Source organism: Monodelphis domestica, chromosome 4 (assembly GCF_027887165.1).
Source record: "Monodelphis domestica isolate mMonDom1 chromosome 4, mMonDom1.pri, whole genome shotgun sequence".
In the NCBI taxonomy this organism is placed as follows: Eukaryota; Metazoa; Chordata; class Mammalia; order Didelphimorphia; family Didelphidae; genus Monodelphis; species Monodelphis domestica.
The window spans coordinates 357,822,908-357,838,815 of NC_077230.1; the positions used below are offsets into that span (position 1 = coordinate 357,822,908).

A 15,908-nucleotide genomic window follows, 5' to 3' on the forward strand; every position below is an offset into this window, starting at 1 on the left:
TACTGGTGGTTTTGGGTTGTAAACCTAGATCTTTCACTTTCCAGAATATCATAGTCCATGCTTTCCACTACTTTAATGTGGAGACCACTAAATCCTGTGTAATCCTGACTGTATCTCCATGGTATTTTAATTGTTTCTTTCTGACTGCTTACAGTATTTTCTCCTTGGCTTAAGGGCTCTTGAATTTAGCTATAATATTCTTTGAATTTCTATTTTACTCTTTTTGTTCAAGAATATCAGGGCAGTTTTCTTTGATAATTTCTTGTATTATGATGTCCAGGTAGTCCAATAATTATTCAGTTGTCTCTCCTCGATCTATTTTCCAGGTTGGTTGTTTTATTCTTCAGTGAGATATTTCATATTTTCTTCTTTTTTCATTCTTTTGATTTTGTTTTATTGTTTCTTGATGTCTCATGAAGTCATCAGCTCCTAGTTACTCAATTCTAATTTTTAAGAAATGATTTTCTTCCATAAGTTTTTGAGCCTCCTTTTTCATTTGACCTATTTTTTTGCATTGCTTTCATTTCTCTTCCCTATTTTCCCTTTGCCTCTCTTAACTGATTTTTAAAATTCTTTTTGAGTACTTTCTTAATCTGAGACCAATTCATTTTTTCTCTGAAGCTTTGCATGTGTTTGTTTTGCTTTCATTGTCTCCTTTTGAGTCTGTGTCTTGCTCTGTCACCATAACATTTTTCTATTGTTAGATTTTTCTTTTGTTTGCTCATTTTCCCAGCCTTTTTCTTAACTTTCACTTTTATTTTAAAGGTAGGCTCTGTTCTCAAAGAGAACAGAGAACTCTCTTAAACTTCAGCTCTTCCTTGATGCTACCCTTAAATTTATTTCTGGGTTTTTGCAAGTTTAAATTCTTCCAAGGTGGTATCATGGCCTGTGGGATAAAAGCTCTGAAAGGTACCTCCCACTGCCGATTCAAACACTGATGGCTCAAATTCCATCGTCAAGCATTGACAGGGGCTTTTGGTCTCACTCTGGGCTTGATCAGGTCAGGCATACTGTGGACTGCCTTGCTCTGGGGCTCTGCCTTGAGCTTTGGTAAGTATTAGCTAGGTCTAACCTCCCACAGCCCAGCACCCTGGGGACTGTCTTTGCTGGAGGTCTGGGGGCCTAGCTCTGAGTTTTGTTAAATTTTATTGTGGTTGAACTTTAAATATTTAAATTGGTAGTTGCCAAGGATTTTATTACTAAATCCCAAAAATGAATTACTAAAGTAAATGGAATTACTGATAGTTTATTTACAATAGAGGGAAGATCTTAAGGATGAGAGAAGAGGGGAGAGAGAGAGAGAGAGAGAGAGGGAGAGAGCTCTGGCTTTCTCAGAGCCAGTTAGAAATTCTAAGCACCAGTCAGGAGAAAGGAACACAAGGTGATGAGCCTTTCTTGGAGGTTCACACCTCCAGAAAGGCAAGGAAACTAAGTCAGGCTTTCACTCACCACAGTGACTGTCTAAAAGGAAAGCAGTCTGAGGTCTCCTGCACAAGCTCCTCCAGGGGTCCAGTTTGACAGCCAAGTGTCTTCACTCCAAGTCTGAGTGCCTGTCTTCCAGACTCTTCTCAAGTGTCTGATGATTCTTCTGGTCTCTCCTCTGAGTGATTCTTCTTCATTCTTGATTGACCATTGTGTGCCTCTGTTTTCTCTATTTAAAGACCTTTTCCTCTTATGTCACATCCCCTAAATTTTTACTTCTACCAATCACAGCAGACGCTTCTCTCCAGGACTGCCCACTCAGTGTATGAAACGGGTGTCACACCTTTTGTAGTTAGTTTACACCTTTTTGTGGTTAGTTAACACCTTTTTGTAGTTAGTTAACACCTTTTGTGGTTAAAATGGGTAGATCTACTTTAAAGATTGAGTTAACACTTTGGGGATTAAAATCTAAAAATAGATTGGGTATTACAATTAATCTTCACAATAAAGGAAGAGCTAAGTATCTTCATTGTTAAAATCAGGGGAGAGCTAAATCCAGTCTTCACAGTTTATACTAACTTGGAGTTCCACATACATTGCCTCAAACTAGGATTCAGGTCCTCACTACAAGCTTGAGCTGGGGCTCCTGGTCTTACTCTGAGGCTGACACAGATCAGGAATGTAGTATTACCTTGAGCTAGAATTCCAGGCCTTGCTGCAAGTTCTCTTGGAACTTTACTGGGTGTGCATTATGTTGCACTGTTGTTGACTTTAGGCAGGGTCTCAGGGTCTGGGTGTTAGAGTGGGCTTAGTTTCAGAACCTGGAACAGTAGGTGTGGGGTGGGGGGGCTTGCTGTTGGCTTGCACCCCTTTCACCCCAGTAACCCAGATGCTTTCTGCCTACCTTTCAAATTGTTCTCTACATGAAAGTTGCTTCACTCATCTTCTTTTGATTTTTTCACTCCAGTATTTATATTGTGATGTTATTTTATGATTGGTTGGAGAGAATTCTCATGGTGATTTCAGGCTTTTCCTGCTTCTACTCTGCCATCTTCACTCCACCTCCCATGACTCTTGTGCTCGCTTTCTAATGGGGGAAGACAACACACATGGAAGGTTTGGCTACAAAAAGCCCCATGGTTCTTAGGGTACAGCTGCAAAGCAGATGGAAGGCCTCTTTTTAAATGTAATTTCCACTGACAAAATTGCATCATTTTCTTATATTGAAACATTTAAAAGGGTCAAAGACTTTGGTGATAAGAACTTTCTTTTCCACATCTTCAACAGATGTGCCTGTAGCACATGTAAGAGCAGTTGCTAGGCTGCATTTCCACAGGAGTTGCTTCCTAGCATGATGACTGTGAGCATTGGATTATTCCCAAGTCTCTTGGGACTTCATCAGGGTATGAGAGGAGATGGTGGTCAAGATGGTGACTAGCCCAGCAGATGCTGCCTCCTGTTTCTCTCCCAGAGTGCCTTGCCACTTCATTAGGCTGGTTTACATGCTTTGTGAGAGGTTGTTGGTTGGCAATTAATGGGGATGGCTAGCCCCTTTTCTAAAAGAGTTGCCTTCTTAGAGGATTAGGATGATGATGATTATGATAGGAGGAATTATCTGGAAGCAGAATTGGTGGTCTGGAGGTGACGCTGCCACTTCCAGGGGCTCCTATGCTTATTTGCCTATTGGTGATAGTAGGTGATAGATTGTTAGTGGTGATGGACCATTTTTTCACAATTATTTCTCTTTAATGTTTATTGTCTGGGTGTGATTGAAAGCAGCTCTGGAGATTTGGGGGACACTCCTCAATGAAGAAGAGGGAGATGTCTTTAATCACCTGTTCTGTCAGGCCAAGATTGGTTTATCAATGAATCTGAGTTTAGCTGCCTTTTTGTATTGTTTTTCATTTACATTATTGTAGTTGCATAGATTATTCTTTTAGTTCTCCTTTTTCCACTTCCATTCATACAAATTTTCTCATATTTTCCTGAATTGTGTGATTTCTTTAATATTCAATAATATATTCAGTTATTCTCCAACTAGTGAGTATTCACTTTGTTTCCATTTTTTTGCTCTTACAATAAATCCTACTGTGCCTACTTTTGGTACAGATGTAATCTTTCTTGCTATCTTTGACCTCTCTAGAGTATATGTCCTTTAGTAGTAATGCTGAGTTAAAGGGTATAAAGAATGACTTCTCAGATAATTCAAAATTGTTCTTTTGAATAATTAGATTGATTCGCATCTCTACCAACAATATATTAGTTTACCTCTTATTGGATTTCTACCCATTGTTTGTCTCGATGTTGACTTTTTTAATACATTTGGCAATTATGTATTAAAATTTTATGCTTTGTTCTTATTTCTCTTGTTGTTGTTTAGTCGTTTTTTTCAGAAGTGTCCAATTCTTTGTGATCCCATTTGGGATTTTCTTGGCAAAGATACCAGAGTGTTTTGCCATTTCCTTTTCTAGATGAGGAAACTGAGACAAACAGGGTTAAGTGACTTGCCTAGCATCCCATAGCAAATAAATGTCTGATCCTAGGATTTTTTTTTAAAAGAAACCCTTACCTTTTGTTTAATACTCAATATCAGTTTTTAAGGTAGAAAAACAGTAAGGGCTAGGCAGTTGGTATTAAGTGACTTGTTCAGTCACACAGCTAGGACTGATGCTAAATTTGAATTTAGAGATAAGTATTCCTGACTTAAGACAATGCATTCTATCTACTGTACCACCTGGCTACTTACTTGTTTCTCTACTTCAGTCTTATTCTTGTTTCTATGGGGTTTTAGACGTGAACCTACCTTTTCTAGAGAATATGCTCCGGTAGTGCGAATTTTGATAGGTCTTATAAGCAACATTGTCCTAGAAAATAGCATTGACTGTTGCTTTCTTTTATCATCTCTTACAATTTGAGTCTGAAGAAAAGTGTCAAAGAGTTGTGCATATTGCGTTAATGATTTGAATATTTTACATGATCATTAATAGTTTACATTTCTTATTTTGAAAACCTTTTGTTCATATTCTTTGACCATTTATTTATTGGACATTTACAAGATGGGGAGATGGAGAGATGGAGAGATCAGTGTGTGTACCCTTTGTTGAAAGTGAAATTTTTTTTTTGAGAACATAATTGATTCCATTTTGTTCTGTATTTTGCATTATAGGGCTCCCTCCCCCCCCCCCCTCTGCCTCATCCCAAACCAAAGCCCAGATATAGTACTGGGTGTCCTTCAGTGTCTCCTTTTCTCTTCTTATCAGTAAAAAAGACTTAGTTGCTGAAAGTGGAAGATTCCAGAGTCCTGAGAATGTCCTGCTTTGTCTGACCTGATAGATAGTTCTCTTTAATGAAACTAACTATTCTTAGAAGATAACTCCCTTTTCTATTTCCTGTAGCAAATTATATACATTTTCTTTTAACAAGTATACTATTTTTCTTACTGTGATCACCTGAATTTTAATGAATAATTATTTTTTCTTTGCTTCATGTAACATATGAATATTGATTGCTGAATTGTGAATGGCATCCTTCACCTAGCTAGCATGTGTCAGAGGTGGGATTGGGACATAGGTTTTCTTTATTACAAACTCAGCATTAGAATGTCCCCTTCATTTGCTAAAGGTTCATGTAACAGTCCACTGTCCCAGGATCTCAAGTGGACCTGGTTCAGTCCTGGGTGATCCTAGCACTATAGTAAGGAGTCAAGCTTTTCTTCTCACTCTGACTCTTTGTGTTCCCACTCCCAAGCAAATCTCTTTCCATTTCTCTTTTGTTCTAGAATCAATATTGGTTCCCAGACAGAAGAGCAGTAGGGGCTAGCCAATGGGGGTTAAGTGACTTGCCCCAGGGTCATATAGCTAGGAAGTATCTGAGGCCAGATTTAAGTCCATGTCGTCCTGACTCCAGGCCTGGCTCTCTATCTACTGAGCCAACTAGCTTCCCCTCCTAAATAAATCTCTTAAATGAAATTTAGAAATAGTTCATGTCTAAGATTTCTCTAAAAATGATTAACAGGGTTCCTTTTGGAAAAGTATTTAGATGAGGAACAGAATGAAGAGGACCAAATGAAAAATTTGTCTTGTGTCATTCCTTGATGGCCTCTCCCTTTCCTTACTCCCCATCCCCATCTCCTCCCTTTCCTTTCTAACATCACTGGCTATTTCTGTGAGCACTCTACTTCTTATTCTTTGAAGACCATGCCTCTCTCCCTACTTGTCCATACACTCTTCTAAGCCTATTGGAAAAGGAAGAGAATTAGAAATGGATTTCCCTTCATACCTCACATTAATGAGCTTTCTCCTTTATTTCTCAGGCCATTGCTGGAATTGGCAGAAGACTACTTCATGCTCCCAAAGGTGATTTGACTAGACTAGGGATATGGAAGACTCTGTGTGTGTGAGTGTGTGTGTGTGTGTGTGTGTGTGTGTGTGTGTGTGTGTGTGTGTGTGTGTGTGTGTAGGTGTTCTCTTTGTTTCTGGGGCAGCGGGTATATGTAGTAGGGTACTATATGTAAGTAAATTTGATTGGAGAAGATTCTGTGAATGTATGGGACTTGCGTTGTTGTGTGGAGATGTGCTTTAGGTGTATTGTGTGAGGGTGGTATTTCTTGGGGCTATGCTAAAGGAGGAAGGGCTGTGACTGGAAACTGCTGTCGCTTGAATCCAGGCTCAGACTGCACTGTGACAGGGGCCATGAGCCACTCTAGGACTTCATCTTCTAAGGAGTATGGCACACCCCCATCCTCACCTATTCCCTTTTATCAGGAGACTATTCCAGGTGAGAAGGGAAGGGATGGGGGGGCAGGTTGGAACCTGGGAGTACCACTGTTATAATTTTAGCCTAATTGAACTTGTTCCTCATTAGGTCTCTTAGGATAAATAGCTGGAGAGAGGTAGTATTTGAAAACTCATGTGGGGGTGGGGGACTTGATATCTTCTATCTATTTCAAGTAATGGGTAAGCCCTATCCAATCTCAGTACTAATTCCCTTGTCCACTCCCCCTTTTCCCATAGATACTGTCCTTTCTCTCCATGGTTCCAAATCTTCCCAAGTCACATGGTTCTGGTGGAGAGGTTGGTAGGTGGCTCCTAGGTATTCCACGTGGCTTCCAGTTCCTCAAACCTAGGCAAACCTTCACCTGGTATATTCCCCTAATATCTTACTGGGTTGATATGTACAAAGTGGAAAACAGGAAGGTCACTGCGATTTTTCTTCCTCATCTTCTTTTACTGCTTTGCCCTTTCTTTCTGTCTTCCCTTTCTGAAATTCTTCCCCCTTTTTTTTTCCAGTAAAGCCTGTAGCCCGAGACTGGCAATCAAAGCCAGAGCTGTGGGCTCCAGCTATTTGTCAACAGCTCAATGCCCAGCTGCAGCAACCTCTGGAACCAGGCAAGTCCCTAATAGTGGGGCGCCTTCTAGCTGAACTTCAGAATCTTCTGGCTGCTGTGCTGAAAGATGGCAGTCCTGCAGCTTGGTACTACCTATATAATGTGTTGGGCTCTCTGTCACCTTACCGGACCCTACTTTGTGACCACCTTGACCTACTACCTTTTTTGGAGCAGATGTATCATTGGGCCCCCCAGATCCAGATCCAGTTTGGTCTGGATTTTCTGGAGGTGCTGAAACAGGTCTTTCCACCAGATACCTCTATGATGTTCTCATCTACCCATACTTGCTGCAGGCCCAAGAAGAAGCTTAAATCATTGAACTTTCAAGATTTGGGCCCATCATGCCCTTTTGTTCAGGCTGAGCAAGAACAGAGGCAAGAACAGGATGGAGATAAAAATTGGGTATACCCTGTAACCCTCTCTGAGCTACAATATGCTCTAGGCATCGTGGGAGTGGATGTGGCCCAAGATGAAGCCTTCTGGATGCGTGGCCTTGGTCTTCTGCCTTTGGCCATGGCCACAGACATCCCTGTGAATTATATCAGCAGTAAAGAAGAGTGCTACCGCCATGGTGTTGGGGCTAGGTGAGCAAACATAAGAACCTGGGGAAGAAGAGAGGAATCAAGACCTTAAACTTGAACTCTCCTCCTTTTCTTGCCCCCCCCCCCCTTTTTCTCCCTTCTTCTTTCCAGTCCCTACTCTACCTATATTATAAAGACTCTGGCTGACTGAGCCCCTTGGGTGAAGGTGGGGGAGGCTCTGGTTCCATGCTCTCTTATTGGTACAATATCTAGATGGTTCTGCCCTAAACCAACTTAATTTGTCATTATTTTTGCTTTTTGACTTTAAAAGCAAGGTCACCCCACTTATTATTTTTTTGGTCCACTATTACTAGACACTCCTGGCACAGTTATTTTCTTATTGACCCACAGTAGACTAAGACTACCAGACCCACATAGATATTTATAGCAAATGGATCCCCTGCTTTTTCTACCTGAAATTTTCAGCACCATAGGTGCTTCTTTTGATGTTTATTGTTCCTTTTTTTGAAGGTAGCAGATGCAGGTTCAGGAGTGGAGGAAGGAAAAGAGGAAAGCTCCAAGGAGCTTCAAAAAATTAAGGAAAAACTATCAGTGGATTTGGAATTTGAGTGTTCTTGTTTTAGCTAGAATGTGTTTGTCTTGTCTGAGAAATCCCTGTCCCCTTTTGTGGGGCTCATGAGGTCCTTAATATCACCCCTATGTGGCCTATTCTTTCCCGCCCCCTAGAAAAATATTACTTTGGGCCTTTGGCAGGAATCTGTTAATTGTCATTTAAAAGCTTTGAGCAAAGTAGTCTTACCTCTTGAGAAAAGTCAGAAAAAAACTATTATAATTAAATAAAACCCCACTCAGGAATGCCTGTCAAGGTGAATAGAGCTGACATATAACCAATTTATCTAAGCAGTTGATTGTGGAAATTGGGCACAATACCAACCAACAATAGGGAAGATTAAAGCTTCATTTCTAGCAGTTTGGAGAGCAGGGAGAAATTTTTAGTAGCCTGCATAGTGGCCTGATGGCTGTTTTTCTCTATGCTCAAAATAAAGGCTAGTTTTGCTCCTCAGAAGGTAAGATGCAGAGCTTAGAAAATGCCTTTCCATTCTCTAGGTCTTCAGAAGAGTGAAGTTTTATTAAGTTGGGGGTAGATGAGTTGATCAGGACACCTGAAATCAATTGATTTTCCATCTCTTTGTCTAATTGTCAAAATTACACAAGTTAAGGAGGCAAGGAAATGTTAAGCTCTTAATCAAAATGTAAAAAAAAATGCTTCACACTTTGTGAATCTTTTGTGAGGAGTGAAGGTCTTGGCTCACACTTGGATTAGCAAATACTCAGCCATTGCTCAGCTCTTAGTAGCCTTTTAAAAGCATGCTTGCCAGCTCTGAAGTCAGTCAAGGTGGCTCTGAACATTAATAAAGGTTAACAACCCCTGCTAGAGAAGAAAGCTAGCTATGGATTGAAGAGAGAAATACCCCTGGCAGTTGGGAATTGAGTAGACCCTGTCCAGCGTAGATAATCGACCTTGAGGACACCATGAGAAGACAATGCACTCTATAGAACCAGAGGTGTGAGGTGCCTAGAGTTTCCCTGATCACATATGTCCTATATGTATGCCTTATTAGCAATATAAACTACATATGTACCTATTCTTCCCATTCTTGCTGTGTTTATTTGTGCAAGAAACATTCTAGGTATAGTATGAATATTTTGTAGCTTCTATCATTATTCAATATCAGTAAATGCTAACTGTGCCTATTGACTGTTATAGGTAAGCATAGAAGTATGTGTTTGTGAGCTATAGTTTTAGGAGTTTGAACCCACAGAGTACCTTGAACATAGGAGTAGTTGCCCCATGGGGGACCCAACCTGCAAGTATGAGTCAGGATAAACCAGAAGGGGAGTTACATTTTAAAAATATAATTACAGGTTTTCAATTCAATGACCATTAACTAATTTCTGGAAGAAGGGTTCCAGAATAAAAATGATGAAGACAAGGACCTGAAGAGACAGGAGGGGATCCCTGAATCAGGAAGTTGGAGAATAGAAGAATATGAGTCAAAAAATACTTGCAGACAAATAATATCAGATAATTCCTCTGTGTGTGTGTGAGTGAGTGAGAGAGAGAGAGAGAGAGAGAGAGAGAGAGAGAAAGAGAGAGAGAGAGAGAGAGAAAGAGAGAGAGAGAGAGAGAAAGAGAGAGAGAGAGAGAGAGAGAGAGAGAGAGAGAGAGAGAGAGAGAAAGGAGAAGGAAGTAGCTGTTTGTATTCTAGTAATGAGTGAGTTCTCAAGTTCCCATTAAGAGAGTAGTTATATATTAAGGACCAGAAAAAGAAGAATATTGGTGTTTTTTATATAATGTATTTTTCTCCTAATATGTAGAATAATTTTTAACATTTATTTTCTCACATTTTGAATTCCAAATTCTTTCCATCCCTTCCTGAGATGACAAGTAATTTGATATAGGTTTTACATGTGCTATCATGTGATACATAATTTCCATATTTGTCATGTAAAAGAAAACACATCACAAAAAGGGAAGTATGAAGAAAATCAAGTGAAAAATGGTATACTTTTTTTTTAAACCCTTACCTTCTGTCTTGGGTTCCAAGGCAGAAGAGTGGTAAGGGCTAGGCAATGGGGGTTAAGTGACTTACCCAGGGTCACACAGCTGGGAAGTGTCTGAGGTCAGATTTGAATCTAGGACCTCCCATCTCTAGGCCTGGCTCTCAATCCACTAAGCTACCCAGCTGCCCCCAAAATAGTATACTTTGATCTGCAATGATCCTGAATTCTTTCTCTGGCATTGGAAAACATTTTTTTATCATGAGTCCTTTAGAGTTATCTTGGATCATTTTATTGTTGAAAATAGCTAAATCATTCATAAATGATCATTATAAAATATTGTTGCTACTGTGTACAGTATGTTCTTGACTACTCATTTTGCTTTGCATCAGTTCATATAGATCTTTCCAGATTTTTCTGAAAGCATCCTGCTCATCATAGTATTCCATTACAATCATATTCCACAACCTGTTTAGTCATTCCCCAATTGATGAACATTCTCTCAATTGTCCAATTCTTTGCCACAACAGAAATAGTTGCTATAAATATTTTTGTACAAATAGGTCCTTTCCCCTTATTTTTATTTCTTTGGGAAACAGACCTAGTAATGATATTGCTGGATTAAAGGATATATGCTCTTTGGGCATGGTTCCAAATTGTTCTCCAGAATGGTTAAATCAATTCATAATTCCACCAAAGTGCATTAGTGTCCCAATTTTCCAACCTCACCTCCAACATTTATCATTTTTCAGCCAAGTATTGGTGGTTTTTGACTCCCTTCTAAGAAGGGATACCAAATTTGCTAATGTATTGTATTGGCATTAACAGTAGAGAGGTTTGGTGTCTTCCAGAGCAGGTATCAAGGACATGATGGAAAATTTCCTAAGACTTGCCAAATCTAATGCTCACTACCTACTTCTAGTTATTTGTGGGGTAATAGAATACCATGAGAAGGAACAAAGAAAGCATTTCAAGGAACTGAAATGGGAAGAGACCAAAGACCTTGGGGCATAGATGATATTTTTTAAATTGTTGTTGCTAATTGAAATCAGGGGCTTTGCGTGGATTTAGAAAATGAATAGCTGGTTAAGAAGATGGTGTCTGAAAAAGGAACTTAGAATTTGGACTACAGCTTAAATTATAAGTATGAATGGGCTCTAAACCATAGATAGGCATGCATTTTATGAGAGATTGTAGCTGTATAATTGTTTGAATTCTTGAAATGTAACCAAAAGGAAAAAGAAAAGAGAAGCTGTAGGTTAGGAAGAAAATCAGTAGACACACTCCATGATTCATAGGATACAAAATCCAATACAGGAACCAAAAATAAAACCCATGGTCTTGGTTATTTTTGCAAAAAAATTTACAAAATATACTTTAAAAGATGATCTTCAGAACTTTTAATATAAAGAGATACACATTCTACTTCATAGGTCTTATTATCTTCATGGTAAAGGCTGGTCTCCTTTAAGGAGAAGTAGGTGAAGGATGCTGCTTCCTATTCCAGGTTATTAGAAGTGATAAGGTGATCTTTAAAATGTTAGAAGATAGATTTCAATTTGAAAAAGAAGTTAAAAAGAAAATGAAGTAGAGAGTAATTCTGACTTTTGTTAGGGGGTGGGTGGCAGGAAGAATGTCATACAGAAGAGGAAAGAAGACCACTGAAAGAACACTTAGAGCTAAGATGCAAATTTGAGGCTCTTCTTGAAGAGAGAAGGAAACTTGGTGATTTGAGAGAGTTACTGCTTTTCTCCAAGGAATGATGAAATAGATTCTGGAGATGTCAGCTGAAAGATCATCCAGTAAATGTCATGGGAAGAAGAGAAGAATAATGGGAATTAGCAAATCTCTGCTATTAGGATTAGTGAGACAGCCATTTAGCATCCTGATAAAGATGTAGAGGTTTTCTGTTTTTCTTAATCATGTTTCCAAGATCTGACAGGGGGCCTGCTAAGATTTGTTAAAATAGATGGCTACTACCCATTTCTGGTGATTCATGTATGAAGAAATAATACTATTAGAATGAACCTAAATTACAAAGTCTTAGGCAAGAAACTGAAGACTATAGAGGTACAGGTAGTGTTTTCATTACTGTTGTCAACTAAAGACAAATGTAAACCTCACACCTAGCAGATTGGCTAGCATGACAGCAACAGAAAGTAATGAATGCCGGAGGGGATGTGGCAAAGTTGGGACATTAATGCATTGCTGGTGGAGTTGTGAATTGATCCAACCATTCTGAAAGGCAATTTGGAACTATGCCCAAAGGGCGCTAAAAGACTGTCTGCCCTTTGATCCAGCCATAGCACTGCTGGGTTCGTACCCCAAAGAGATAATAAGGAAAAAGACATGTACAAGAATATTCATAGCTGCTCTCTTTGTGGTTGCAAAAAATTGGAAAATGAGGGGCTGCCCTTCAATTGGGGAATGGCTGAACAAATTGTGGTATATGTTGGTGCTGGAATATTATTGTGCTCAAAGGGAATAATAAAGTGGAGGAATTCCACGAGAACTGGAACGACCTCCAGGAATTGATGCAGAGTGAAAGGAGCAGAGCCAGAACATTGTACACAGAGACTGATACATTGTGGTACAATCGAATGTAATGGACTTCTTCATTAGTGGCAATGCAGTGATCCTGAACAACTTGGAGGGATCTATGAGAAAAAACACTATCCACATTCAGAGGGAAACTGTGGGAGTAGAAACACTGAAGAAAAACAACTGCTTGATTACATGGGTGGAGGGGATATGGGTGGGGATGTAGACTCTAAATGAATATCCTAATGCAAACACCAACAACATGGAAATAGGTTTTGATCAAGGACACATGTAATACCCAGTGAAATTGCATGTCAGCTATGGGAAAGGGGAGGGGAGGGGAGGGAGAGAAATAATATGATTCTTGTAACCAAGGAATAATGTTCTAAATTGACTAAAATTAATTTAAATTAAAAAAAATAAAGACAAATGTAAAAGAGGAAATATAAATGAAAATTAATATGACAGTTAGACAGGATTCATATTTCTGCATCCAAATATAGGGATGTTAGCTTAAATAGCTTAAGCCATAGGAATAAGAGTCTCCTATACAGGGATGGAATTTTACCTCACAAAGATTGGTGGGCATGTATTTGCCCAATAGATTACAGAACTAATAAAGATGACTTTAAACTGAAGAGAAAGGGGTAGGGAGAAAACTGCTTAATATATAAAACCATGAAACTACAAACCTATATAGAGTAAACAATATAGGAAAAAGAATAGCAACTGTGATGCTCAGAAGTTATGAGAAGCAGTCCAAGAGAGAAGAGAGTAATTAAAATCAATTTGGCTCAGTAGATAAGAGTACTGATTTAGGAATCAGGAAGACCTGAGTTCAGAAATTGCCTCAGACACTTAGTAGCAATGTGACATCTGACCAAGTCACTTAACCTTTCTCAACCTCAATTTTCTCATTCATAAAGTGAGTATAATAATAGCACTAACCTCTTCAGGTTGTTCGAAGGTAATTGAGATAATTTTATAACACATAACACATAAAGATATTTGCAAATCTTAAAGTGATATATAAATGCTAACTATAACTTCTATATAAATGATACCTATAACTTCCTAACCTTAACCCCAATTGCTGAACCCTTACCACTCTTCTGCCTTGAAACTGATAGTATCCATTCTAACAACTTTTTATAACTCATAAATTTAGTCAAAAACCATTTTTAACCCTTATACATCACAATTATATACCATAGCCTGTTCAGCCATTCTTCAATTAATGGGCATTTCCTCAATTTCTAAATTATTTGCCACCACAAAAAGAGCTGCTATAAATATTTTTGTACAGGTAGGTCCCTTCCCCTCCTTTTTTTTCTTTAGGATACAGACCTAATAGTAGCATTGTTTGGTCAAAGGTTATATATACATGGTTTTATAGTTGTTTAGGCATAGTTCCAAATTGTTCTCTAGAATGGTTAGACAAGTTTACAACTCTACCAATAGTATATTAGTATATCTATTTTTCCATATTCTCTCCAGCATTTATCATTTTACTTTTCTGTCATGTTAGCCAATCTACTGGATGTGAGGTGCTACCACAAGGTTGCTTTAATTTGAATTTCTCTAAATAAGAGTGATTTAGAGCATTGTTCATGTGAAAATTAATAACTTATTTCTTGTTCTGAAAACTGCCTTTGACCATTTATCAATTGGGAATTTCTTATATTTTTATAAAATTTGCTCAGTTCATATTTGAGAAATGAGACCTATATCAGAGAAACTTGCTGTAAAACATCTCCTTCCCCAAAGTTTCCTACTTCTGATTTTGGTTGCATTGATTTTGTTTGTGCAAAAACTTTTAAATTTTATATAATCAACATTATCCATTTACTTACTATCATCTTCTCTATTTCTCATTTGGTCAAAAAATCTTCCTTCATTTATAGATCTTACAAGTAAAAACTTCCATACTCCCATAATTAACTTATGATATTGTCCCTTTATATCTAAATCTTGTGTTATGGGACGTCTGCTTCTGAGAGCTAAGATGGACAGAGTAATGAATACACACACACACACACACACACACACACAAAACCCACCTCAAAACTAAGGAAAGCAGGAGGGGCACATCTCACTGAGATCAAAGGAAGAGTAGCCTAGTGTGTGTGACTTTGTGGGAACCAGCCCTGGGAGCATGTACCCTGGGAGAACTGGCAGCAGGAGGAATAGAATCCAGCAGGACAAAACAGCTGCAAGTCTCCCCACAGCAAGCCAGACAGGCCCTATCCCACCATCATCCAAGGTGCATATTGTAGGATCCAACGGTAGCCAGACCTACCCCAAGCATCAGAGCAGAAAACACTACAAGCTTTGAACAGGGCTCCCTGTATATTATATCATAGTACACAATACCTGAAGAGCAAAGCAGAACTTCAACATATAGACTAAGTAAGGAAAAAAATCCATGGAATAATGAGCAAAAGACAAAAAAGATGACTTTAAGAGATTTGCCTTAGTGACAACTAAAGATCCAAATCCAAACTCAGAGGAGAACAACAATGCCAAGAAATGTGAAACCTCAAAAGCAAGTATGAAAGTGTGTCAGTTCCCAAAAGAACACTTGGTAGGATTTAAAAGAAGTTTAATAATAAATTAAGAGAATTGATAGTCAGAAGCTTGGGGAAAAATTCAATGTAGATTAGAATGGACCAAATAGAAATGGAGACAAAAATACAAACAAACAAACAAAAAAACCCAAAATCTTCCTAAAGAGTAGAATTGGCCAAATAGTATAGGAAACACAAAAGCTCAAGGAGAAAAATTACTTCCTTAAAATTAGAATTGGGCAAATGGAAACTAATAGTCCATAAGATATCAAGAAACAAGACAAAACAAAGAAAAAGAAGAAAATCCAAAATATTGCACTGGAAAAACAACTGACCTGGAAAACAGACCTACGAGTGACAATTTAAGAATCAAATGACTACTTGAAGCCATCATCAAAAAAAAGAGCCTGTTCACCATAATAAATCAAAGGGAAAAGCCCTGTTGGTCTTGAAGAGGAGGGGAAAATAGAATTTGAAAAAAATCTACCAATCACCTCCTGAAAGAGATCCCATATAAAAAACTCCCAGAACTATTATAGCAAAATTCCAGAACTCTCAGACCAAGGAAAAGTACTGCAAGCACTGAGGAGGAAACTATTCAAATACTGTTGAACCATAGCCAGGATTACATAGGAAATATCTTCTACACTAAAAAACTGGAGAGTGTTTTGAAGATATTCCAAATGGCAAATATAATATTCCAAAAGGAAAAGATCTAGGACTACAACCAGGAATTATATACCTAGTGAAACTGAGCATATAATCCTCCAGGGGAAAAAATTGGTATTTAATGAAATAGAGGACTTCTATGTATTCCTCACAAAAAGATCAGAGCTAAAAAGAAAATCCTAGGACCAAATTTGACACTCAAAAGAAGTGTAAAAAGTG

The 15,908-nt window shown here is 38.4% G+C and overlaps 1 protein-coding gene across 1 annotated transcript in view; it reads left to right on the forward strand.

Annotated features, from left to right (window-relative positions):
- The window catches only part of DNHD1 (dynein heavy chain domain 1), a 195,269-nt gene that overhangs the window by 14,391 nt on the left and 164,970 nt on the right, over positions 1–15,908 (forward strand). Inside the window, exons 2-4 of the mRNA XM_056795113.1 lie at positions 5,735–5,777; positions 6,088–6,198; positions 6,711–7,392. Coding sequence (XP_056651091.1) covers positions 5,735–5,777; positions 6,088–6,198; positions 6,711–7,392 — 836 coding nt within the window. The remainder of the gene's footprint in view (positions 1–5,734; positions 5,778–6,087; positions 6,199–6,710; positions 7,393–15,908) is intronic.